The following is a 27,987-nucleotide window of genomic DNA, read 5'->3' as shown; positions in this document are numbered from 1 at the left end:
CTAGTAGATGGGAACAATGGCAGGAGGGTGTGCACAATGAGGAAATCAAAGAAAAACTGGGAATGAACTCTATAGATGTAGCAGTCAGGGCGAACAGGCTTAGATGGTGGGGTCATGTTACACGCATGGGAGAAGCAAGGTTACCCAAGAGACTCATGGGTTCAGCAGTAGAGGGTAGGAGGAGTCGGGGAGACCAAGGAGAAGGTACCTGGATTCGGTTAAAAATGATTTTGAAGAAATAGGCTTAACATCAGAAGAGGCACCAATGTTAGCACTGAATAGGGGATCATGGAGGAATTTTATAAGGGGGACTATGCTCCAGACTGGACGCTGAAAGGCATAATCAGTCTTAAATGATGATGATGATGATGATGATGACTGTACTAAATTGCATAGCAATGGTCAAATTAGAAGAAACTGTGAAATATGTGAGATTTTAACTAGAGAAAGTAGGAACATTTTACTTGAGCCTAACGAACAATAATTCAGAGTTGATTTAAACTGTGTTACAATTTGAAGCAAGCCTTTCCGTTATTTTAGTCTTTTGGTGAGGAATTTTAGACACAGATATAGTAAGAGTTTCAATATGGAATGTATAGGTAAGTACATGGTTAGAGACTTTAATAGGTTGACCCTGGGCATAAGCCGGTCCTCCAATGCTATCTTTAAAATTCAAGCCTGATATCTATTGAAACTTCCTGGCAGATTAAAACTGTGTGCCCGACCGAGACTCGAACTCGGGACCTTTGCCTTTCAAAGGGCAAGTGCTCTACCATCTGAGCTACTGAAGCACGACTCACGCCCGGTACTCACAGCTTTACTTCTGCCAGTACCTCGTCTCCTACCTTCCAAACTTTACAGAAGCTCTCCTGCGAACCTTGCAGAACTAACACTCCTGAAAGAAAGGATATAGCAGAGACATGGCTTAGCCACAGCCTGGGGGACATTTCCAGAATGAGATTTCCACTCTGCAGCGGAGTGTGCGCTGATATGAAACTTCCTGGCAGATTAAAACTGTGTGCCCGACCGAGACTCGAACTCGGGACCTTTGCCTTTCGCTGGCAAGTGCTCTACCATCTGAGCTACCGAAGCACGACTCACGCCCGGTACTCACAGCTTTACTTCTGCCAGTACCTGATCTCCTACCTTCCAAACTTTACAGAAGCTCTCCTGCGAACCTTGCAGAACTAGCACTCCTGAAAGAAAGGATATTGTGGAGACATGGCTTAGCCACAGCCTGGGGGACGTTTCCAGAATGAGATTTCCACTCTGCAGAGGAGTGTGCGCTGATATGAAACTTCCTGGCAGATTAAAACTGTGTGCCCGACCGAGACTCGAACTCCGGACCTTTGCCTTTCGCGGGCAAGTGCTCTACCATCTGAGCTACCGAAGCACGACTCACACCCGGTACTCACAGCTTTACTTCTGCCAGTACCTTGTCTCCTACCTTCCAAACTTTACAGAAGCTCTCCTGCGAACCTTGCAGAACTAGCACTCCTGAAAGAAAGGATATTGTGGAGACATGGCTTAGCCACAGCCTGGGGGACGTTTCCAGAATGAGATTTCCACTCTGCAGCGGAGTGTGTGCTGATATGAAACTTCCTGGCAGATTAAAACTGTGGGCCCGACCGAGACTCGAACTCGAGACCTTTCATATCAGCGCACACTCCACTGCAGAGTGGAAATATCATTCTGGAAACGTCCCCCAGGCTGTGGCTAAGCCATGTCTCCGCAATATCCTTTCTTTCAGGAGTGCTAGTTCTGCAAGGTTTGCAGGAGAGCTTCTGTAAAGTTTGGAAGGTAGGAGACGAGGTACTGGCAGAAGTAAAGCTGTGAGTACCGAGCATGAGTCGTGCTTCAGTAGCTCAGATGGTAGAGCACTTGCCCGCGAAAGGCAAAGGTCCCGAGTTCGAGTCTCGGTCGGGCACACAGTTTTAATCTGCCAGGAAGTTTCATATCAGCGCACACTCCGCTGCAGAGTGCAAATCTCATTCTGGAAACGTCCCCCAGGCTGTGGCTAAGCCATGTCTCCGCAATATCCTTTCTTTCAGGAGTGCTAGTTCTGCAAGGTTCGCAGGAGAGCTTCTGTAATGTTTGGAAGGTAGGAGACGAGGTACTGGCAGAAGTAAAGCTGTGAGTACCGGGCGTGAGTCGTGCTTCGGTAGCTCAGATGGTAGAGCACTTGCCAGCGAAAGGCAAAGGTCCCGAGTTCGAGTCTCGGTCGGACACACAGTTTTAATCTGCCAGGAAGTTTCATATCAGCACACACTCCGCTGCAGAGTGGAAATCTCATTCTGGAAACATCCCCCAGGCTGTGGCTAAGCCATGTCTCCGCAATATCCTTTCTTTCAGGAGTGCTAGTTCTGCAAGGTTCGCAGGAGAGCTTCTGTAAAGTTTGGAAGGTAGGAGATCAGGTACTGGCAGAAGTAAAGCTGTGAGTACCGGGCGTGAGTCGTGCTTCGGTAGCTCAGATGGTAGAGCATTTGCCCGCGAAAGGCAAAGGTCCCGAGTTCGAGTCTCGGTCGGGCACACAGTTTTAATCTGCCAGGAAGTTTCATATCAGCGCACACTCCGCTGCAGAGTGGAAATTTCATACTGATATCTATTAATTTTTACAGCAAAATATCATACTTTTTATAAACAAAACTGGTGGATGCTTACACTAAATTTATTAGCTGAAGTAATGGAGATCTCTTTGCCAAGTATTTGCAGGATAGCAGCAATTAATTTGATGAAATAATCATCACTTTCATGTAAATACATAAGGGTGGGATCTGGAAACCTTGACATACGGCATAGCAAAGGATTTAGAAGGTGAAGTCACACACTGCTGAATCAACACAGACATGTTGGCATCATGTTAAAACCAAGTATAGTCCTGTCCTAGACATCATGCGAAGAAAGTGTGGAAATGAACAATATTATTTGAGAGCTAAATTTGTGTCTACCTGACTTTTCCAAAAGTAATAAAGAACCTCTGATTCAGAATTCAGAAGCACATGAAGGATATATACCTGAGACTTTGTTGGTGTCGAGACACCTTTTTTCCCTAGATTTCACAACCTGAAATAAAAAGGATGAACATTAATAAAACTGACCAACTGTAGGAATGGATACTTGACTGGAAATGGAGGAAGAAAGGTCCTTTGAACATGTGTTCAAAAATACATTGTTGCCATGTTAGATGGCACTGACGGATGACAGTTCCTCTGATGATATGCCGTGTGTTTCTTACGTATTGCAGTCAGTGTGATTGACACAGCATATTGTAAGCAGCAGAAAGTTCTGGTATTCATGTTGAGAACACGCCAAGACGGTGTTTGTGTATGGTCAAGCAGATGGAAACAGTCAAGAAGCAGCATGGCTACTCTGAAACAAGTACCCTCACAAGCGCCGACCAAATAACACAACATTTTAAACCCATTTTGGGTGTTTGTGTGATCATGGGTCCTTTCAGACAGACAAACATACAGGGTTGCAGTGGACTGTGCGTACGCCAGATTTGGAGGACAGGGTTCAACAGGACTTCGAAATTAACCCTAGTACCAGCTCCAGGCAAGTTGCCTGCCAACAGTGTGTAAGCCAAAGTATGATTATGTGCATCCTGCATGACAACTGTTAATATCCCTATCACCTGCAATGATGGCAAGGACTCTCAGTAGTGAATTTCCCTCTATGGGAAGGATTCTGTCAATGGTTTTTGCATCAGACCATCACAGTTATGGGATTCTGTCATTAGTCCTCTTTACCATATGCTGAGTCAGTCACATAGCCTGCAACACACAAGGTACACACTACACATGGTTAGAGGCACTGTCATTTGTCACATGTTCATAGGACCTTTTTTCCTCCATTTACAATCAGGAATTCATCACTGCAGTTTGTCAGTTTTATTAATGTTCACCCTGTATAGTTAACATTGCTCCCTCTGCACCAAGTATTTCATGTATGCATTATACGCTGGGAAGGATACACAGATGGCATGCTAAATGTATACTGTGCATGTTGACTTAGATAAAAACCCAATATTCCACAAACAAATTAAGAAACTGAATCATAAAACTCACACTTTTCTGTTGATTTTTTCGTGTCACAACATTTTATCTGGCAGTTTTGGATACAGAGCAAACTGTGATAGAGAAAGTAATGTAACTGTCTTTCATTAAAACAATTGTCATGTCACATAAAGCTAGTTTTTTTAAAAAAATAATACAACTGAAAATGCAAAGGCATATACACATATGAGGTACTTTTAATATCTAGTGAAACAGTATACTCACAAAGCGTTGAAACTTGTTCTGGCTTGTTAAGTAAACCATCTCCCCTTGGAACAGGAGCCAACACCTACAATGGGAAATAAATTAACTAACAATCTGTCGGTGTTCAGCTGAACATGAAATAGGGAACACTTTCCTGATAGGCTGTAAATTATTATTTACGTGGTCATAATCCAGCTTCAAGCTTCTTAGGGAAATGTCATATTAAAACTGAATATCACAAATACAGATAAAATGACATGTAGCTCACAAAGATATTACTCATAGAGATATCTGTATGAGTAATTTCTGTGTACATCCCATGTCAATGTATCTGTGTTTGCAGCATTCAGCTGTAACCTGACAATGGCCTAAGAAACTGGAAACTACATAACTGAGTAATAAGTATAAGTATTTTTAAATAAAGGATTAAAATCATGCTAATAATAATATCATAGCCCGTTCACTCCAATGTGTTTATTGTTAGGTGTTTGATACAGCAAGGCCATGGTCATAAGGGATGTTGGTGTATGGGCAGGCGGCATCAACAGTGACGAATAGGGATCCAGGAGATAAAAGGGTGAGGATGGTGGAAAGTCGATGAAGGAAGTGGTTAGCATCTTTAATGTGGGAGATTCTGATCACCTCTCATCCTGTCCTGAAATGAGGGACATCCTACCCAAGATACTACCCACCCTTTCTAAAGTGATGTTCCATTGCCCACGCAACCTACACAACATCCTAGTCCATTCCTATGTCACTCCGACTCTCAACTCCTTGCCACAGGGATATATCCCAGTGGCAGACCAAGATGCAAGACCTGCCCTATCCACTCCCCAGCACTCCTACTCCAGTCCTGTCACAGGCTTATCTTACCCCATCAGAGGATGGACCACCTGTGAAAGCACCCATGTCATATACTAACTCTGTTGCAAACACTGTACATCCTTTAATGTTGGTATGACTACCAACCAGCTGTCCACCAGGGTGAATGACCACTGACAAGCTGTTGCCAAGAACAAAGTTGAGCACCCAATGGCACAACATGTAGCTGAACACAACATGCTCAATTTCAATGGCTGCTTCATGACCTGAGCCATCTGGATCCTTTCCTCCACCAGCAGCTTCTCTCAACTTCACAGATGGGAGTTATCCTTACAACACATCCTCTGCCCCTCTAATTGGCCTGGCCCCAATCTCAGGTAACCCACTGTTCCCACACCCTTCACCCAACAGTTTCCCCTTCCTCTGTCCTGTCACCCTCTCCCAATTCACGTCACCTTCAATGTGTGCTGCTACCTACAGGCCACTAGTCATACCAGTTCATATACCCGCAACCCCTCTCTCCCACGTTCCTAGCCAGCAAACCAGCCACCTCGTCTGAACTACTAGCCACCCACCCCCAGTCCATCTCCCTGCCTCCCACCACCCTGTCCCACTACCCACCCCACCTGACACTGCCCCCCCCCCCCCTGCCCCCAACCAGTCCACCTGCTGCATAACAGCATTAGTACTGTCAGTCTAGCTGACTCCAGGCAGGGTTTTGTGTGTGTGTGTGTGTGTGTGTGTGTGTGTGTGTGTGTGTGTGTGTGTGTGCGTGTGTGTGTGTGTTTTAACTCTAGCTCATCAAAGGATAACTCTGAAAGCTTTCCTTCATTTATGTGTACCTAACAATAGGTCGATGCATCTGCTTTTTGGTGAGTTGTCTCCTTTAGTCCAAAAGTATTTACATTCTGCAAAGACTTCCTTAATCAATTTTTGGTCCCGAGACAATCAGTCCAAGGCCAAGTTTCAGACGAGAAACCTGTAATGGTTAGATCAACAACAATGATTCAACTTAACTGTGAAATAAGTGTAATACAATTAGGTCATGTGTTAAAACAATGACAGTGTCTGTTCAATTTATCTGAAAGACTGTGAAATGTGCGGTTAGTCTTTCACTGCTCATAGATGTTCAACAGTAAACTATTGTAGCAGTATATTGACATTTGCTTGCAACCTATTAATGAGACTTATCAAAAGTTAAACCAAAGTGCACTGGCCATATAACTGTATATTATTGGAGCATTGTGAACAGTGAAAGTAAAGAACTGTGAAATGCAAATGTTCATCTGTCGGCTACATGATTTAAAGTAGTCGGTGTTGAACTTCTACCCTCCAATTTTTAGTCAGTGTAGCAATGCAGTATGTCGACACTGAGGCCAATGGTAGATGAAATAAGGCAGGTGAACATCACATATGGTGCCCCGGGTGAGGACTATTGTATGTGGGCACAATAAACTAGGACTCGCGAACTTTGAACAGTGAACTCAAGAGTGGTTTACAGTGCAACAGCCAATCAGCACTTGGGTTTTATGGCCACAGCAGGACAGCAGCAAACCAGCGAGTGGGTTCTATAGAAGCAGCCATTGAGTACAGAAGCACCCAAGCAGCACGCAGGTGAACACAGCTGACCGGGATAAACAAGACACCTAGCCAAGACAATTACAAATTACAACAGCCGTGCAGATGACAAGTCAAGATGACAGCAGCAGCAGCAGCAGCAGGAGACAAGTGATTCAAAATAAGGTAATTTAATAGCAAAAGCTGTTTTGTATTAAGTGATACATAATGAGTGGCCTTAATGAACAAGGCAGGGTGATGGAGGACAATGGACAACAGAGAAGTGACATGACAAACAATTGATAACAAAGATGTGGAGGTTAAGTTTTTACATGAACATAAAGACTTAATGGGGACTTGTTCTATAGATGATAGTAGTTATAAATCAGACATGAATGTAACTTTGAATGATGGGGATGAAAGTCTTATTGTAGATGGAATGATAAAAGCATCATATACATTGTATCGTGAGGTAAGCAAAATGGAAGAAAACAGTACATAAGTGGATGAGATAGTTAAGGTTAAGGAGGAGGAATCTAGTAGAGAAAGTCAGCAAGGGCAAAAGTTTATGGCAGATGGAAATGTGGAAGCAATGTTAAGGCAAATTACGAGTAGTATGCGTACATAAGAAGACATTAGCGATGTGAAAGTAGACATTAATAGTATTGAAACTGACATGACCTGCTTAAAAGATGAACTGAAGAAAGAAATTATAAAGGAAATTAAGGTAAGTAGTTCTAGTCTTTCAGAATTAAATAAGAAGGTTGAGGCATTAGGGAAAGATTGTGATGAAAAGATAAGGAAAGTAGTACAGAATACTAATGAGAAATTAACATTAATGAGCAGTAAATGTGTAGAAGAGAGAAAGAAACTTTGTGATGACTAGAGTAGAGGGTGGAGGCTTACAAAAAACAGTGTAAAGATGAAGTCAAAGCTGCCAGGAAATTTTGTGCTGAAAACAGGGTTAAACTTGAGAACCAAATCGATCAGATTAAAAAGATTTAGAAACTGAGGTAGAAACAAAGTGTGCAGTACTGGTAGAGGAGAAACTGGTAAAAGTAAATAAAAATTGGCTGAAGTAGAGAAAAAGATGGAAGTGGTACAAAATCAAAGTCATAGAGTATGTAGTGTCCAAGACAGTTCTTTTATTTGTTAGTTGTAAGAAATTTAATAATTTTGTGCCATATGGGGAAGTGCATCCACCGGATTTCATTAGAGAAATTAATGATTTGCCTGAAACATGGATTGAAAAAGAGAGAACGTCATTTTTGAGAGTTTTTTTGAAAGGGGATGCTCACGGATGGGCAGCTCAGCTAGCTGACAGCTGTACTTCATGGCAAAGCTTTGAGAAAGCATTTGTAGATGAATATTGGTCCAAAGAGAAGCAGCAGAGAATTTTGAGTAAATTTTGATTGGTTGGTTTATAAAGGAAAGGAGGGGGGAAGGGGGGGGGGGACCAAACTGCTTGGTCATCGGTCCCTTGTTCCTGTGAAAACAATCATACAAGGGAAAGAATATAACAAACGAGACACAGAGCACAATACCAAAATAAATGAAAAATGACAGAAAGGCAACAAAAAATTCAAGGAACGAAAGAGGACAAGAAAACCACAGAGGGACACAAGAAACAGGTAGAAGAGATTAAAATGAGAAAGCAGTTTACCATCGCTCGCTGGCTGATCGTGAGAATAAAAAGGAGAAACCAGCCACTCTGCAACACATTATAACCTCGATCTAAAAGCACTAGGGTGGAGGACACAGAGGGACAACAGACATACGTTAAACTTAGATCAAATGATAAGACCCACCCTCATGAATAAAAGATAAAACTAAATCAGCTGATGAGGCATTGTCAGATACAATTAGTGGCAACAAGTCCGGTAAACAAAGATTTCGTCACAGGGCAGTCAAAGGAGGACAGTGTACCAGGATATGGGCCACTACCAAGCAGGTGTCACACCAACACTGAGGCAGGTCTTCAAGGTGCAGGAGGTAGCTGTGGGTTGCCCAAGCATGGCCAACGTAGAGCCGGCAGAGAACCACAGATTCCCTGCAAGAGGCCTTCATCGAGGGCTTCCACACAGTCTTAGTCTCCTTAATGACACACAGTTTGTTGTGTCTACTGAGACTACCCGTCTCCCAAAGCTGAAAAACCTTGCGGCGTAATAATGAACGCAGGTCAGTTATAGGGATGCCAACCTCCAGAAGCGGTTGCCGTGTAACGTGTTTGGCCAGCCTGTCAGTATGTTCATTTCTTGGAATTCCGACGTGACCTGGGATCCAGACAAACACCACCGAACGACTACAGCATTCCAGGGCATAGAGGGCCTCCTGCAGCCATCTGGAAAGGAGTGCTGTTCAATATGGCCTCCATGAACATATGCAAACCAACGTGACCATCAGCCATCGAGCCATCAGTGTAAACCACTTCATGCCCCCAGTACATGTCAAGAATCAAGAGGAAGTGATAGCCGGGAGTCACAGGGTTAACTGAGTCCTTATGGGCATTTGAAAGTCCAAGGCAAAGCTTCAGCATAGGGTTACACAATGGAGGTTGTATGTGAATGGACCTCAAGTAGAGGTAATAAAGGGAAGGACTCCAGTTCAGACAAAAGGAACCGAATGCAACCGGAGGGCCGTCGACGCAGGAGATGAACTGCCAGTGTTGGGAAAAGGAGATGGTAATCAGGATGCTCAGGAGAGCTATGAATGTGTGCAACATAACTGGTGAGCAGCTGTGTACGTCTGATCTTCAATGGAGGGACTCCAGCTGCCACCAGTACGCTGGTCACCAGACTCGTCCTAAGAGCTTCTGTCACTAGTCTAACGCCGCAGTGGTTCACTGGGTCGAGTAAATGCAACACTGAGGGTGCCCCAAACCATAAATCACACTCCCATAGTCAAGGCAGGATTGAACAAGGGCTCTGTAGAGCTGCAGCAGTGTGGAGCGATCAGCACCACAGTTGGTATTGCTCAGGCAGCAGAGGGCATTGAGGTGCTGCCAGCACTTCCACTTAAGCTTACAAAGATGAGGAAGCCAAGTCAATTGAGCACCAAAAACCAGTCTTAAGAATCGATATGTATCCACTACAGTGAGTGGATCATCATTATGGTAAAATCTGAAGTTCTTGTTACGTATGAACAGTATGACGCTGACAGAAGTGCACAACTCATGATTTCTGGAAGCTGTGGGCTAGAGCCCATTACTGCGCTTTGTTGATGGCTCCCTGTAGGCACTGCTCAGCAACAACAGTACTGGAGGAGCAGTACAAAATGCAGAAGTCATCTGCATACAGAGGAGGTGAGACAGACGGCCCTACAGCTGCTGCTAGACTGTTAATGGCCATTAAAAATAGACACACACTCAATACAGAATACTGAGGGGGGGGGGGGGGGGGGGGGGAAGGGGGGGGGCTCCATTCTCCTGGATGTGGATGGAACTATGGGAGGCACCAACTTGGCCACAGAAAGTATGGAGTGACAGGCAATTTTTAATAAAAATCGAGAGTCGGTTCTGGAGACCCCACTCACACAATGTGGCAAGGATATGATGTCGCCAGGTCGTGTCATAAGCTTTTTGTAGATCAAAAAAGTCGGCTACCAGTTGTTGGCGACTGGAAAAGGCTATTTGGATGGCAGATTCAAGGGACACAAGATTATCAGTGGTAGAGCAAACCTGGCAGAAACCGCCCTGGCATGGAGCCAGTAGACCACGTGACTCCAGAACCCAACACAAATGTCAGCTCACCATACATTCTAGCAGCTTACAAAGAACACTGGTGAGGCTGATGGGCTGATAGCTATCCACATCATGGGAATAATGGTACTCTCCCGCCATTGCGATGGAAAGATGCCACTGTATCAGATCCAGTTGAAGGTAATGAGGAGATGTCGCTTGTATTCGGACGGGAGATGTTTAATCATCTGACTGTGGATTCAACCTGGTCCAGGAGCTGTGACAGGGCAGTGTGCAAGGGCATTGAGGAGCTCCCACTCTGTAAATGGGGCGTTATAGGATTCATTTTGGCGTAAGGCGAAAGAGAGGACTTTCCCTTCCCTCCACCATTTGTGGGGTGTGGAAGGTTGTGGGGTAATTTTCCGACACAGAGGTGCAAGCATAGCACTCAGCAAAGTACTCAGCAATCGTGTTTGTGTCGGTAGATAACACGCCATCAACATTAACGCCAGGGACATCTGTTGGGGTCTGGTACCCAAAAACACGTCTGATGTTCATCCAGACTTGGGAAGGTGACATATGGCACCCAATGGATAGGACATACCTCTGTCAACACTCCTGTTTCAGTCTTTTTATAAGCTGGCAAACGCAGGCATGGTGCCGATTAAAGGATATTAGGTGCTCTAGAGAAGGGTGCCACTTATGTTGCTGTAGAGCCCGCCTACACTCTTTAATGGCCTCACCAATTTCTGGCGACCACCAATGTACTGTCTTCTAATAGGGACATCCTAAGGAACAAGGAATCGCAATTTCTGCCACAGAAACAATCGTCCTGGTGACACACTCAACCATCAGGTCGATGTTACTGTGTGGGGGAGATTTAACGATGACCACCAAGGTGAAAGCTTCCCAGTTAGCCTTGTATAAAGCCCATCTGGGTAGGCATCCGTGGACATGATGCTGGGGCAGTGACAGGAAGATGGGGAAGTGGTCACTACCACATAAGTCATTGTGGGCTCTCTAGTGGACAGATGGAAGAAGGCCTGAGCTGCAAAGTGATAAATCAATGGCCAAGTAACTACTATGAGCCACAATGAAATGTGTGAGGACCCCAGTATTTAAGAGGCAGAGGTCAAATTGCGACAGTAAAGTTTCAATATCTCTACCTCAGCCAGTAATCACAGTGCCACCCCACAACAGGTTATGGGCGTTAAAATCTCCCAAAAGTAGGAAAGGTTTAGCGAGTTGATCAATCAGTGCAGCCAATACGTTCAGGGGTACCGCACCATCTGGATGAAGATCTACATTGCAGACAGTTATTTCCTGTGTCATCCTTATCCTGACAGCCACAGTTTCAAGAGGGGTTTGGAGGGGCACAGTTTCACTACATACTGAGTTCAGGACACAGGCACAAACTCCACCTGAGACTCGATTATAGTCACTATGGTTCCTTTAATATCCCTTATAGCTGTGGAGGGCAGGGGTCTGCATTGCTAGGAACCACGTTTCCTGGAGCACAATGCAGAAAGCAGGTGTAATGTTTAACAGCTGCCATAGCTCAGCCAGGTGGTGGAAAAAACCACCGCAATTTCACTGGAGGATGACATGATTATCAGGCTGGGAAGGTATGGAACATTCAATGAGGCAGTTTATGCCTCAGGATCACCTGCTGCCACAGACTTAGTTCCTGAGCAGTCTATATCCATTGTGTCTGAGGATCCGGTGAGATCTAGGTCCTCAGTGGACGCCAGAATCTCCACATCATCCTCAGATGCAGAGCTTGTAGGTAGCGGTGGTGTGGGTGCCACCGCAGTTTCCTTGGTCTTGGAGGTCTTCTTTTTGAATTTCTCTTGCTGATCCTTGGGTTTTGCTGGCTGGGAGGGCTTCACTGATTCAGTCTCCAGGACTGAGGTGGATCGTGAAGCCATATGACCAGCTCCTTTTGGGCACTTCAGCCACTGGCGGGTATCATCTTTCCCACGAGTAGAAAACTGGGAAGGGAGGGACCCAAGGGACTACTTCCTTGTGAGAGGAGCCAAAGGAGACTTGCGCTTCTCCAGCTGAGAAGTGGCAGTGCTCCCGAGGTAGGTGGTGCAAGAGCAACAGGGAGGAAAGTGCCCCCCACCATCAAGGGGGCAGGTATTGTCTTGCAACTCTGAGACCTGACTGGAGTAGGCAGAACAGAAGGAGCTGGAACCATTGTTGTAGCGGTGGTGTAGGTGGATGTCATATGAACAGGATGTAGCCTGTCATATTTTCTCTTAGCCTCAGTGAAGGTCAGTCAGTCCAGGGTCTCGTATTCGAATATTTTCCTTTCCTTCTGTAAAATCCTGCAGTCTGGTGAGCAAGGCAAATAGTGCTCTCCACAATTGACACAGATGGGAGGCAGGGCACATGGAATAGTGGGATGTGATAGACGTCCATAATCTCGGCAAGTGATGCTGGAAGTATAGCGGGAGGACATATGCCCGAACTTCCAGCACTTAAAGCACCGCATTGGAGGAGGGTTATATGGTTTCACATCACAATGGTAAACCATCACTGTGACCTTTTTGGGTAATGTGTCACCCTCAAAGGCCAAGCTGAAGGCACCAGTGGCAGCATGATTATCCCTCGGAATGCACTGGACAAAATGAACACCTCATCACTCTAAGTTGGCGCCCAGTCATCATCAGACTGTAAAAGAAGGTCCCTGTGGACGATAATACCCTGGACTATATTTAAGCTCTTATGGGTGTGATGGAAACAGAAACATCCCCGGCGAGTAATGCCCGTGACTGGGCAGAGGATGCTGTTTTTATCAAGACTGACCCACAGCACATTTTGGACAAGCCCTGAACCTCCCAAAACTTGTCCTCTAAATGCTCCACAAAAAACTTAGGCCTCATGGACATGAAAGATTCCCCATCAACTCTCGTACATACAAGGTACCAGGGTGAATAAGCTTGAGTGCCATCCTTAGACTGGCATTCCTCCCATGGTGTGGCCAGGGAGGGGAACGATTTGGGATTGTATTTCTTTGCACTTAAGTTAGACCTCGATCGCTTACAGACTGCTGGTGGTGGACCACCAGCAAGAGATGACTTGCTATGCTTCATGGCATGTCATCCGTCCTGATGTCACCCACTCTGACCAGGGGCCCTCCCCATGAGCACCACCCAGCCGCAGCAAAGGCCACATGGCAGGATGGCTATTGCTGGTAGTCCCGACACCCCAAGGTGACAGACATCTACTCCTTGGCATACATGGGGAGTTAATGGTGCAGGCATCAGCAGAGCAATCCATGTGTAGAAGGAGGGCTACAACCAACAGGGTACATGGTGGCCCCACCACAATGGACTGTTTACCATGCTGGACATCAGGTGCAAACGAGCAAAGAAGTCCATTATCGTCATCAGCACAGAAAGCAATACTGCACAGTGTATGGAGGGAAATACACCCAGGAGGGTGGCCTCTCCCAATAGCTGGAAATGAGTGGAAGGGCAAATCCACGTCGACAAAGAATGTGAGAGGTCTCAGCACATGATGCACCATGTAAGCCGCCCTTCCCCAATTGGCTCACTCTTTGGGAAAATTTAGAAGAATGGATCTCAAACCGTACAGGGGACCATCACATAAAGGCCTAAACGTGTGAGACTCCTTTTAGTCACCTCTTATGAGAGGCAGGAATACCTCGGGCCTATTCTAACCCCTGGACCTGCAGAGGGTGAGTGAATTTTGAGTAGGAGATAGATTTGACTCTAGGAAGGGTACTGTGAAAGGCTTCTGTCAGCTTTGGGTAAACAAACTGGAATATTTGGACAAAGAGCTAGGCAGTGAACCAGTAATTGTGTTTAGAAACCAAGTTGTCTCAGAAAGTTTGAGAATTGCTTGTACCTGCCCGTGGGGGTAATATTACTGAGTTCTTGAATTATGTTGATAAAGTGGAGAGGGCGAAGCTATCAGTGCAAGATCATAGGAGGATTTTTATGACAATAATCAATGGGGAGAGAATTTCAGGTAAATGGGATGAACAGGACCAGTTATAGTAGAAATCCAAGGAATGGTTGGGTGGAGGTTAGCCAGAATGGGCACAGAAATGGTAGGCAAAATTCAAGTAAAAGAAATGGAGGAGATGATTTTAATTCTGGATCAAGCCATTTAAACTAGATAATGCTCCAGGTTTGGCTCATGCTACAGCAAGTAGTGATGAAGAGCAATGTGTATATAAATGTGCTGTAATCACAGGTAAGACTAATGTAAATGATAGTATTAAAACGAGTGTAATAAGTGTGTTGTTGCTCAGGATGTCCACAGTGTCAAAATGGGTGGTAAATTCTTAAGAGAACATAAGGAATTCAGGTGTTTTGCTTTGTGGTCTAATGCTAGAAACAAGGATCAACTAATTAGCCAAGTATTTGAGGACATTGAAAGTGATAGTGGGTCTAATTCTGGCAGTAGTGGTAATTATGATAGCAGTGACGAATCCAGCAGTGATGAGGATGAAGTATTTTAATTTATAATTGATAATGATGGTAATGTGTTAAGTAAAGAAAGAATAAAGGAAGATAACATTAGGCCTAATGAAGAATTAGAGCTTGAGAGTAGTAATGAGGAAGAGGACCATGCTATCTGTCATTTGACTGTGTCTGATAATTATTTTGGTAAGCAGGGTGATAGTTTTTCCAGGGAAAGGATTAATGAGGATTTGTTGTATAAAGAAGATCACGTGGTAAGTAAAAAGGAAGTGTGGCATCCTATAATAACAGGAAGTGTACAAGGGATACATGTTAAGTGTTTGCTGGACAGTGGTAGTGATTTGAATGGCATTTCACAGGCACTTTTTCAATCTATTAAGAACACAGAGGATATAGTAGTGATGCATGTTTCTGGAATAAAAGTTATTGGTGCTACTGGTAAGCTATCAAAGAGTGTGAAACAAGAGGTACTACTAACTGTGAAATTGGTAGGACAGCTGTTGGAGTGCAATTTCTTGGTAATTCAAAATCTCAGCATTGATGTAATATTTGGGACTAATTTCTTGTGCAAATGGTGTGTAAATATTGATTTTGCTAGTGGTAAGTTTAGTTTTAAATGCAACAGAAGTAGGAATGAAGTATCAGTCCTGGAAAGTATGGACATGTGTGTGCAAACTGAATTAGGTTTGCCATTAAGAGTTTTTATTACTGAGGAGATTACTGAGAAAGAAGAGGAGAAGAGAGTAAGGCTGGAAGAAATAGAGAGTGTTGAAGATATTGAAGGTATTACAAATAGTCAAAGAGAAGAATTAAAAGGTATTCTCCTGATCAACTATAAGGCATTTTCAGACAGGCCAGGTTTGGTAAAAGATTTTGAGTGCAAATTAAAGTTTAAGGATCACCAACCATATTTCAAGAAACCTTATATTATTCCATTTTCAAAAAAGGAGGCGGTGAGAAAAGAAATTCAAAAGATGGTCTCATGGGGGATTATTGAAAGGTCAACTAGCAGGTATAATAACCCACTTGTGGTTGTAAACAAGAAGAATGGTGGTGTCAGGATGGTTGTGGATGCCAGAAAGTTGAATGAAATTGTAATAGGGGAGAGTGACAGACCAGCTAACACAGATGAAATTTTACAAAACTTCCATGGATGTAAATTTCTGACTTCTTTTGATGTGACTTGTCACTACTGGAATATCAGTTTGGCCAAGGAATCTAGGCCATGTACAGCATTTTTACTTGAAGTAAGTATTACCAATACTGAGTGGTGCCATTTGGTCTGAACTTTTTGTGTGTGTGTGTGTGTGTGTGTGTGTGTGTGTGTGTGTGTGTGTGTGTGGTTTTTTTTTTTTTTTCCTTACCAGAGCTACTGACAAGGTGCTAGGCGAGTTATTAACCAATGAAATCTTGGTCTGTGTAGATGATATCCTCGTAGCGAGTACAGAATAGTTCAAGCACTGTAAGATTCTGAATGAAGTACTGAGAGCTATGTACAGGAGAGATATGAAACTAAAATTAAGTAAATCTGACTTTGTAAAGAAGGAAATTTCATTTTTGGGTCACAGGATTAACGAGGAAAGTATACAGTCTTATACAGTCTGGTACAGAAAAGTTTGCTGCTAGTGCAGATTTCTCACCCCCACAGAACAAGAAGGATCTTAAGGCTATGTTTGGCTTCTACCGAACATTCATATCAGATCAGTCATTTAACCATTCTTGGCTTGGAAATTTGTTGATAAAGGATGTGGGGTGGAATTGGATGGAGGAGTGTGAAGAGGCATTTCAGAGATTGAAAAAAGAATTAGTAAATAGTAAGATGTTACAACATTCAGATCTTTCACTACCTTTCCGTATGAGTACTGATGCAAGTTTTTGTGGTTTAGGGGTAGAAATTTTCCAATTAGTATGTACTGAGATGGGGGTTGAACACAAAACTATTGCTTTTGCTCGCAGAACATTATAGCCACATGAAAAGAACTATTACATTTCAGAATTAGAGGCTTTGGCAATTATTTTTGGATTTCAAAAGTTTTAGTACTATTTGCTTGGACATAAGACCATAGTGTATACAGATCATAAGGCTTTGAATTACCTTCAGAAGTGCAGACTGAAACACACCAGGTTAACTAGATGGGCTTTGTATTTGCAACAATTTGATTTAGAGGACAGGTATGTAAAAGGAAAAGACAATATTGTGGCAGATGCATTATCTAGGATGCTAGCAGGGAAAAAGGATACTGACAGTAGTGAGAACTGTGAAGGACAATGTGGTGTCACCACCAGACACCACACTTGCTAAGTGGTAGCTTTAAATCGGCCGCGGTCCATTAGTACATGTCAGACCTGCGTGTCACCACTGTGCGATCGCAGACCGAGCGCCACCACAAGGCAGGTCTCGAGATACGGAATAGCACTCGCCCCAGTTGTACGGACGACATAGCTAGCGACTACACTGACGAAGCCTCGCTCATTAGCCGAGCAGATAGTTAGAATAGCCTTCAGCTAAGTCAATGGCTATGACTTAGCAAGGCGCCATTAGCCTTACATAGCAATTGATAATTATCGTCTAAAGCATGTCTCAACAAGAACGATGTATACAACAAGGATGGATTAAAGTTAAGTATTCCAAAAGCAACGTATTTTTCTTTATAGCATTCATTGAGCGTCCTGTTTCAGACTTCACGATACTCTGCGTGAGCTTATAGCGTGCATATCGGCCCCCTCAAAATAACACTGTGTCGGCACTTCTGTCAACACATCAGACAAGTAGGGTTGTTTTTTTGCAAGGAGTGAAGGATGAGAAGCTTATTAGCAAAATTTGCAAGGAAATGAGAAGGGAGCAGAATGATGATCCAAATTTAAGGTTGGTTAAGCAGTATTAAAATTCAGTCAACATGCCAAAGGTGAAACAGTACTATACTATACATAAAGGGTAGTTGTTTAGGAGGAAAAATTTGAATGATCAGGAGTGGAAGTTATACTTTCCTGACCAAATTGTCAATAAATTAATTGACTACTTGCATGAGAGTTATGGACATTATGGGACCAGGAAAATAGTAGCTAAGATACAGGAGACAGTAATATTTAACAACTTGTGGAGAATGGTTAAGCGGAAACTAGAAAGGTGTGATAAATCTCAGAGAGTAAAGACAACTGGTGTGCCATCAAAAGGCTTAATGCATTCTGTCCTTCCTAGTGAACCTAAGGAGCTTATAGCAGTTGGCCTTCTGAGAGTGTAGCCTGCACCTACAGGAGGTTGTAAATATGTTCTTGTCGTTTAGGACACATTCTCAAAATATGATAAGCTGTGTCCAATTAAGAGGACAAATACTAGTACTATGATTGAGGAGTTGACATCTGTTTACTTTTGCAATGTAGGTATACCAAAATCACTTTTGTCTGACAATGGTCCACAATTTGTTTCAGAGAGGTATGAACACTGTATGGCAATACACAAGACAAAACACATAAAGATTTCTACCTATTTTCCACAAGGTAACATGAGTGAGAAGGTTATGAAGGAGATTAATAGACTGTGCAGGACTTATTGGAGTAAGAAACACACTGTTTGGGTGGGTCATATTAGACATTTTGAAAACACTATCAACAACTTATGGAATTAATCAACAGGATACGCCCTGTGAGCTTATGTTCAACGAGAGACCCAGCAACATCATCAGATGGTTGGTTGGTTGATTTGGGTGATTAAAGGGACCAGACTACTATGGTCATCAGTCCCTTTTTCCAAAACGAGAAAACACCCACTCAGAATAAAAACAAATAATGCAGACAACAGATGACACAGGACAAGAAAGACACAGACAGAGATCAAACAAAACGAATTAAAATCACACAGAATGTGACAGTGGTTGGCCGACCATAGAGATAAAAAAGGAAAAGCCAACCACCAAGAAACACACTAAAACACAGTCTAAAATTGTAGGCCAAAGGCCAGACTCAAAAGAAAAAGGACATAACAAACACTTAGATTAAGTGATAAAAGCCCCCTGCCCGAATAAAACGCAAAACCAAGCCTGCCATAGCAAAGTCATCAGTTAAAAGGGCAGGGGGTGTGTCAGGCAGCACGAACATCTGCCTGAGCACAGCTAAAAGGCGACACTTCAACAAAATGTGGACCACAGACAAAATGGATCCGCAGCGACATAGAGGTGGGTTCTCACAGCGCAATAAGTGGCCGTGCGTCAGCCGAGTGTGCCCAATGCGCAGCTGGCAGAGGACAACAGACTCCTTGCAAGAGACCCGTATAGATGACCACCACACAGTTGTCGTCTCCTTGATAGCACGGAGTTTATTGGGTGTGGTCAGATTGCGCCATTCAGCGTCCCATAGTTCAAAAATTTTGTGGCGTAAGATTGCCTGTAAATCGCCGGGAGGCCAATGTCCAGAGATGGTTTACTGGTGGCCTCTTTCGCCAGGCGGTCTACATGTTCATTGTTGGGTATCCCAACATGGCCTGGGGTCCACACAAATACCACAGAGCGGCCGCAACGGGCAAGAGCATGGAGGGAGTCCTGGACAGCCATCACCAGACGAGAGCGAGGGAAACACTGGTCGATAGCTCGTAAACTGCTCAGGGAGTCGCTATAGATAACGAAGGACTCACCTGAGCAGGAGCGGATATACTCTAGGGCATGAAAGACGGCGACCAGCTCAGCAGTGAAAACGCTGCAGACAGCCGGCAAGGAACGTTGTTTGTAATGGTCCCGTAGAGTTAGAGCATAACTGACACGACCAGCAACCATCGAACTGTCAGTGTAAAACACGCCAGAGCCCTGATACATGGCTAGGATGGAATAAAAGCGGCAGCGGAAGGCCTCTGGAGGGACTGAGCCCTTCGGGCCCTGTGCCAATTTGAGCCGAAGGCTAGGGCAGGGCACACACCACGGGGGTGTACACAGAGGGGACTGGAAAGGAGGTGGAAGAGGGAAAATCCAAAGCCCGGAGAGAAGCTCTCGGACGTGGACTGTGATCGTACAACCTGACCGGGGCCGACGCTCTGGGAGATGGACGACCGATTGTGGGAACAGAAGACGATAGTTAGGATACCCGAGCAAGCTACAAACATGCGTAGCATAAGCGGCCAGTAAACGTTGGCGCCGTAGCCACAGTGGAGGGACACCTGCCTCCACAAGTATGCTGTCCACAGGGCTGGTCCGGAAAGAACCAGTGGCAAGTCGGATCCTGCTGTGAAGAATTGGGTCCAGCACACGCAATGCAGATGGCATGCTGAACCATAAGTCAGGCTCCCATAATCCAGATGGGACTGGATTAATGCCTGGTAGAGCCGTAAGAGGGTAGAGCGATCGGCACCCCAAGTGGTGTGGCTCAAGCATCACAGAGCATTAAGATGCCACCAACACATCTGCTTAAGCTGCCGAATATGTGGGAGCCAAGTCAACCGGGCATCAAAAACCACACCCAAAAAGTGATGTGTCTCCACCACAGCAAGAAGTTCGCCGACAAGATAAAGCTGCGGCTCAGGGTGAACTGTTTGTTGCCGGCAGAAATGCATAACGCAGGTCTTGGCAGCCGAAAAACTGGAAGCCATGCCCGACAGCCCAAAACTGCGCCTTACAGATAGTGCCCTGCAGCTGACCTTCTGCAGCTGCAATGCCAATGGAGCTATAGTAGAGGCAGAAGTCGTCAGCATACAAGGACACTGAGACAGATGTTCCCACCGCCGCAGCGAGCCCGTTAATTACAATTAAAAACAGGCAGACACTTAAAACAGATCCCTGTGGCACCCCGTTCTCCTGAACTTGGGAGGAACTATGGGAGGCCGCAACTTGCACGCGGAAGGTTCGATGCGAGAGAAAATTGCAGATGAAAATTGGCAGTGGACCCTGAAGACCCCAACCATGAAGCATAGAGAGGATGTGCTGGTGCCATGTCGTATCATAGGCCTTCCGCATGTCAAAAAAGACAGCGACAAGGTGCCGACGGCAGGCAAAGGCCGTACGGATGGCTGACTCCAGGCTCACCATATTGTTGGCGGCAGAGTGGCCTTTACAGAACCTACCCTGAGACGGAGCTAGAAGGCCCCGAGACTCGAGTACCCAACTCTACTGCCGGCTCACCATGCGTTCGAGCAAGTTGCACAAAACGTTGGTGAGGCTAATGGAGCGGTAGCTGTCCACCTCCAGTGGGTTGTTGCCAGGTTTCAAAACAGGGATAACAATACTTTCCCACCATTGTGACGGAAACTCACCCTCGACCCAGACACGGTTGTAAAGGTCGAGGAGGCGTTGCTGGCAGTCCACTGAAAGATGTTTCAGCATCTGACAGTAGATACGATCTGGCCCAGGGCAAGCGGCTAGGGCACTGCGAAATTCCCACTCACTGAATGGTACATTGTAGGATTCAGGACGGGGGAGGGGGGGGGGGGGGGGAGGGGGTGCAAAATGAAAGGCTCCGACGTTCCATCTGCTCTTTAATGGAGTGGAAAGCCAGTGGGTAATTCGCAGAAGCTGAACTCAGAGCAAAATGCTCTGCCAAGCGGTTTGCAATTACGTTGGAGTCAGTACAAACTGCTCCATTCAGTGAGAGTGCAGGGATGCTGACAGGGGTCTGATAGCCATAGAGGCGTCTAATCTTGGACCAGACCTGTGATGTAGAGACATGGAGGCCAATGGTGGTAACATACCATTCCCAGCACTCCTGCTTGCTTTGGCGGATAAGGTGGTGGGCCCGTGCATGCAGCCGTTTGAAGGCGATGAGGTGTTCTATGGAGGGATGTTGCTTGTGATGCTGGAGCGCCCGCCAGCGATCTTTAATCACCTCAGCAATCTCAGGCGACCACCAAGGCACAGTCCTCCGCCGAGGGGACCCAGAAGAATGGGGAATGGCAGATTCTGCGGCAGTAATGATGCCAGTGGTGACCCGAGTGAACCACCGCATCAATGGCATCATTAGAAAGAGGCTCAATAGCGGCAATGGAGGAGAACAAGTCCAAGTCAGCCTTATTCATAGCCCATCTGCTAGGGTGCCCAGAAGAGTGACACTGTGGCAGTGACAGAAAGATCGGAAAGTGGTCACTACCACACAGGTTGTCATGCACACTCCATTGGACAGACGGTAAGAGGCTAGGGCTGCAGATTGAAAGGTCGATGGCGGAGTACGTGCCGTGAACCACACTGAAATGTGTGAAGGCACCATCATTTAAAATGGAAAGTTCGAGCTGTGTCAATACATTCTCAATGGTGGTGCCTCGACCTGTTGCCACTGACCCACCCCACAGAGGGTTATGGATGTTGAAGTCGCCCAGTAACAGGAAAGGTGGTGGCAATTGGGCTATCGGCACAGCCAGGACATGCTGTGGGACATCACCATCCGGTGGAAGATAAAGACTGCAGACGGTAACAGCCTGTGGCGTCCACACCCGAACAGCGACAGCCTCTAAAGGTGTTTGCAGAGGGACTGACTTGCTGTGAAGGGAGTGAAGGGCATAGATGAAGACGCCACCAGATACCCTTTCATAAGCTGCCTGGTTCCTATAATAACCCCGATAGCCACGGAGGGTGGGGGTTCGCATTGCCGGAAACCAAGTTTCTTGTAGAGCAATACAGACGAAAGGGTGAAGACTGATAAGTTGTCGGAGCTCAGCAAGATGGTTGAAGAAACCGCTGCAGTTCCACTGGAGGATGATATTGTCCATGGCTGACAAAGGCGTGAAGGGACTGGGGAGGCAGATTATGCCGCTGGGTCACGTGCTGCCACCACCGATTGAGCACCTGTACAAGTGCTATCCATGGTGTCTGAGGGACTGGTGAGATCAAGGTCCTCAGAGGACGCCAGGATCTCGACCTCATCCTCAGACGCAGAGCTCGAAGGGTGCGGTAGGGTCGGTGCCACCGCAAGTTCTTTGGCCTTAGAGGTCTTTCTCTTGGACTTCCCTCGCTTAACCTTGGGTTTCAGACACTGGGAGAGCTTCACCGATTCAGTCTTCGGGACTGAGGGGGATCCCAAAGCCCTACAACCAGTCACTGGTGGGAACTTCTGCCACTGTATAGCGTCAGCCTTCCCGCTGGTGGAAGCCTGGGAAGGGAGGGACCCAAGCGACACCTTACAAGCGAGTGTAGCCGAAGAAGTTGGATGCTTCTCTGGCTGAGAAGCGGGGACAGACGTCCCCGATGGGTGGGAGGGTGTTGCTCCTGAGGTAGGTGGCACAGGAGCACCAGGGAGGGTAGAGGCCCCCACGGGCAAGGGGGCAGGAGGAGTTGTACTGCTCGTCAATCTAGCCGGGTTTCTCGGAACTGATGGGGCTAGTACAGTTGCTGCAGCAGCGGGGTAGGAAGATGTCATTCTCACAGGATGTAGTCGGTCATATTTACTTTTGGCCTCAGTATACGTCAGTCGGTCCAGGGTCTTATATTCCATGATTTTGCGCTCTTTCTGGAAGATCCTGCAGTCTGGCGAGCAAGGTGAATAATGCTCTCCGCAGTTGACACAGATGGGAGGCGGGGCACATGGAGTATCGGGATGTGATGGGCGTCCGCAATCTCGAAATGTGAGGCTGGAAGTGCAGTGGGAAGACATATGGCAGAACTTCCTGCACTTAAAGCACCGCATCAGGGGAGGGATATAGGGCTTGACGTCACATTGGTAGACCATCACCTTGACCTTCTCCGGTAATGTATCACCCTCGAAGGCCAAGATGAAGGCACTGGTAGCAACCTGATTATCCTTCGGACCCCAATGAACGCGCTGGACGAAATGTACACCTTGGCGCTCTAAATTGACGCGCAGCTTGTCATCAGACTGCAAAAGAAGGTCCCTATGGTAAATAACTCCCTGGACCATATTTAAACTCTTATGGAGTGTGATCAGAATGGCAACATCCCCCAACTTGTCACAAGCAAGTAACCATTGTGACTGGGTAGAAGATGCCGTTTGTATCAGTACTGACCCAGAGCGCATTTTGGACAAGCCCTCCACCTCCCCACACTTGTCCTCTAAATTCTCAATGAAGAACTGAGGCTTTGTGGATATAAAAGACTCCCCATCAGCTCTCGTACAACCTAAGAATTAGGGCGAATAACTGTTACTGCCATCCTGAGACTTATGCTCCTCCCACGGTGTGGTCATGGAGGGGAACATTTTTGGATCGTACTTCTGAGCATTAAATTGAGCCTGAGAACGCTTAGAGACTGCTGGCGGCTGTCCACCAGCGACAGATGATGTACCATGCTTCATTGCGGGTCATCCGCCCTGATGCTACCTACTCTGACCAAGGGCCCTCCCCACGGGCACCACCCAGCCTCAGCAAGGGCCACCTGGTAGGATGGCCATTGCCGGGACTCCTGATACCCCAGAAGGATAGGCATCTACTCCTTGGCATACGTGGGGAGTTAACGGTGCAGGCATCAGCAGATCGATCCCTGTGTTGTCAGGGGGCTACAACCAACAGGGTACATGGCGGCCCAACCACAATGGACTGGCTACCGTGCTGGATCTTAGGTGCTAGAATGTCCAAGGCTGCCGTCTCAGCAAAAAGCAACACTGCACAGTGCATAGTTGTAATCGCACCCAGGAATGTATCCTCCCCCAAGAGGTGGAAAACGAGCGGGACAGCATTGCGACGGCGAGAAAGCCGGCTAAAGGTCTCATTGCAAGACGGATACAATGCACCATGTAAGGCGCCCTTCCCCAATTGGCTCGCTCTTCGGAAGAATTTAGATAGATGGAGGTCAAACCCAAGAGGGGACCATCACATAAGACCGAAACGTTTGAGACTCCTTTTAGTCGCCTCTTACGACAGGCAGGAATACCGTGTGCCTATTCTTACCCCCAGACCCGCAGGGGGGAACATCATCAGAAAAGAAGTGGATTTCCCTCAGGTAGGTGAAGTAGCCCAGGATGAAAAGGTCAGATTGGCAAAAGAGGTGATGAAAAAGGAAGTAGCAGGAAGGAAGAGAAGGCATGACAAAGGAGTGAAGCCAACTAGTTTCAGAATATGTGACCTTGTCCTCGTTAAAACTCGAAGAAAAATCTAGCAAAGTAAATAATGAGATAAAGAAATTTTTGCATGTGTATCATGGCTCTTTCAGAGTAGTACACATTGCATGTGAGAACTCTTATGAATTGGTTTACACAAAGACTAACAGGAGTTTTGTATTAAAGAATATTATTGACCTGAAACCATATGTATCACTAATTAGATGTATGAATATCGATCCACGACAGTTTAAAACATTTCTGAGCTAGGGTAGTATTGACTTTGTTAGGAAAATGGAGTGTGCATTGAATCAGAAATAAGACCTACAAGCAAGTAGGGGTTTCAACATTCTGTGTTGTATCCATTATGTGGCGATAATACTTACCCCAGCTGTCTGTCTCATTTTTCGTGTTTCCTGAGGCAGTCAAACTCTTCTCCTATCCTATCTGTAGTTTATAAGTGAATCAGAAACATTCTTTCTTTGACTGTCACGTGATTTGGTATAGCAGCATACTTTAGTATAACAATATTTTAGAAAAGATTTCTCTAGTGTTTTCATTCATTCATAGTCTGCCCCATTAGCTGAATGGTCAGCATGACGGGCTGCCATCCTAAGGGGCCCGGGTTCGATTCCCGGCTGGGTCGGGGATTTTCTCCGCTCAGGAACTGGGCATTGTGTTGTCTTCATCATCATTTCATCCCCATTTGGCACGTAGGCCACCCAATGTGGCATCAAATGCAATAAGACCTGCACCAAGGCAGCCGGACGTGCCCCACAAGGGGCCTCCCGGCCAATGACGCCAAACGCTCATTTCCATTTCCATTTCCATTCACTCATTCATTCATATCATTTTTGCCCTTATAGACAGTGTTTGAACTCAAATATCTCATGATGACACCATTTTCACTTCTTTTCTCTCTTCCTTTTCTCTTCCCAAATTCTCTTCATCCTTTGACTGTGCTCTTGTTTCCTTTGTTCCGTCCATAATGCTCCCATCTTCCTCTTCTCATTTACCATAAATTTTATGTTCCTAATTTTGTTCCTGAATTCCTTTCTGTCTTTTCTCATATGTTTGTTGATCCCCAGCTGCCTTATGTCTTCCTCTATTTCATGATACCAACTTGTTTTAAGGCTTGAATGTTTTGCTACATCAAAGATTCTCTTTGTAAGTCTGGTGTTGTCCATTCTCTGTATGTGTCTGTATAAATTTATTCTGCGTTTTCTGATCATGTCTGTGAGTATATCAGTGTGTTGGTATAACTCATTGGTAGGTTTTTTCATCCATATGCCACCTTTGTGTATTGGTCCGAATATTTTCCTGAGAATTTTGTGTTCAATTTTTTCTGTCTCTATAATGCCTGATGCTCCAATTGTGGTTGTTTCTGATGCATATAGTGCTTCCGATAATACAACTGTTTTGTAGCGTCTAATTTTGGCCTGTCTTGATATGCTTTTGTTATCATAATGTGACCATGTGAGTTTGTATGCTTTCTGGAGTATTTCTGTTTGTTCTATGTTGGACGCCTTGTTTGGTCCTCCTATTTGTATGTATTCCCCTAAATATTTAAATTTTTTACTCTTTTTACAGATCCATACATTGTTTGCATTTTGTCATTCCATGTATTGAGTCTTCTCATACAATATCTGTAGACCTGTTTTGGCAGCTATTTCATGTAGGTGTCCCAGTGCTTCCTTTGCCTCCTGTGTGTTATTACTAAGTGTGGCTATGTCATCTGCAAATGACAGACATTTTATGATTGTTCTTGTTTCACGTGTTCTTCCTAGCTGTATTCCTTTAACTTGTTCTTCCCATTGTTTGACAATTTTGTCTAAGACTAATTAAACAAGAGTGGTGAAAACCCATCTCCTTGTCGGACACCTGTGTTTATCTGGAAAGGTTCCGAAATTTCTCCCATGAACTTAATCTTCGAGGTGGTGTCTGTGAGCATCTATTGTATAATTTCTCTGGTTTTTCTGTCGAAGCCATATTCTCACAGTATGTCAAAGAGCATTTGTCGGTCTATGGAGTCGTATGCTTTTTTAAAGTCAACAAAGGGAACTGCAGTGTTTCTTGTCTATCTGACTTGCAAAAGTGTTCTCAAGTTCCAGATATGTTCTGTGCCTGATCTCCCTCTGCTGAAGGTGCCTAGTATTCTGTTATTTGTGGATCTGCTTGTGGTTCTAGTCTGTTTAATAACACCTTTGAGAGAATTTTGTATGTGACTGGTACTAGAGAAATACCTCTGTAATTATTTGGGTCTGACTTATCACTCTTTTTGTGTAGGGGATGGATCAAAGCACATTTCCATTCCTCTGGCAACTTCTCTGTGACCCAAATTTCTGAGACAATCTTACAAATTCGCCTGGTGATGTTTTCATCTTGGAGCACCAAGATCTCGGCAATAATACCATCTTCTCATGTTGCTCTGTTATGTTTCATTTGTTTGATGATTCTCTATATCTCTTCTATTGTGGGTGGATTAGAATCTGAGTTGGCTGGGCCTTTTGGAAGGTTAATTTTTCTATGGGTTTCTTGCAAATTCTCAAGTTCATCAAAGTATTGTTTGAGGATTTTGCAATTTTCTTTCGTGTTCGTTTCGAGGGAGCCATCTGTTCTTCGGAAGCAGAGGCTAGGAGGTTGATTATCCTTCATATTTTCTTTGAATGTTCTGTAAAAACTTCTAGTGTTATTTCTCTTGAAATCTTTGTCAATTTCGTTCAACCTGTTGTTGTCATATGCCCATTTTTCTATTCTGATTTCCTTTGTTGATTGTTTCTGAATCTCGTGAAATTCCTTCCATGTTTCTCATGTTCTGTTACTGCTGAATTTCTTCCATGCCTGTGTTCTTCTTTCAATGGCTAGATCATAATTCGCATTCCACCATCTATGTTTTCATTTCCTAGGTGGTTGCCCTCATCACACTGCCTTCTGAACTGTTTTCGCAGTCTGTCCAAGTGTCTGTTGAATGCCTATTAATCTCTTCAACAATTTTGTCCCTCTTTATCTTCAAGTATTCTGGATCAGGTTTGACTATTTTGTTTCGTGCTGTTTTTCTCTCTCTTGGGATTCTCCTAATCTTAACTTGTCATAAATAATGATCAGACTCGAAAAATCCCTTACGTGTTCTGACATTTAGAATTTCCCACGTACATTTGGTGGAAATGGCCACATGATCAGTCTGGAAGTCTCCCCACATGGTGTTGGGTGCTTTACATGTTGTAAGTTTTCATCTTGGCTTTTGAAATTGTGTCGACAT

General features: G+C 45.1%; 1 protein-coding gene across 1 annotated transcript in view; it reads right to left on the bottom strand.

The window, feature by feature from the left end:
• The window catches only part of LOC126469698 (uncharacterized), an 894,140-nt gene that overhangs the window by 669,471 nt on the left and 196,682 nt on the right, over positions 1-27,987 (bottom strand). The window contains exon 5 of the mRNA XM_050096872.1: positions 4,281-4,344. Within this exon, the coding sequence (XP_049952829.1) occupies positions 4,281-4,344 (64 nt within the window). The remainder of the gene's footprint in view (positions 1-4,280; positions 4,345-27,987) is intronic.

The sequence above is a fragment of the Schistocerca serialis genome, chromosome 3 (genome assembly GCF_023864345.2).
Source record: "Schistocerca serialis cubense isolate TAMUIC-IGC-003099 chromosome 3, iqSchSeri2.2, whole genome shotgun sequence".
NCBI lineage: Eukaryota > Metazoa > Arthropoda > Insecta > Orthoptera > Acrididae > Schistocerca > Schistocerca serialis.
Note: the sequence above shows the minus strand (reverse complement) of the source record. Positions and strands in the feature narration are given on the sequence as shown.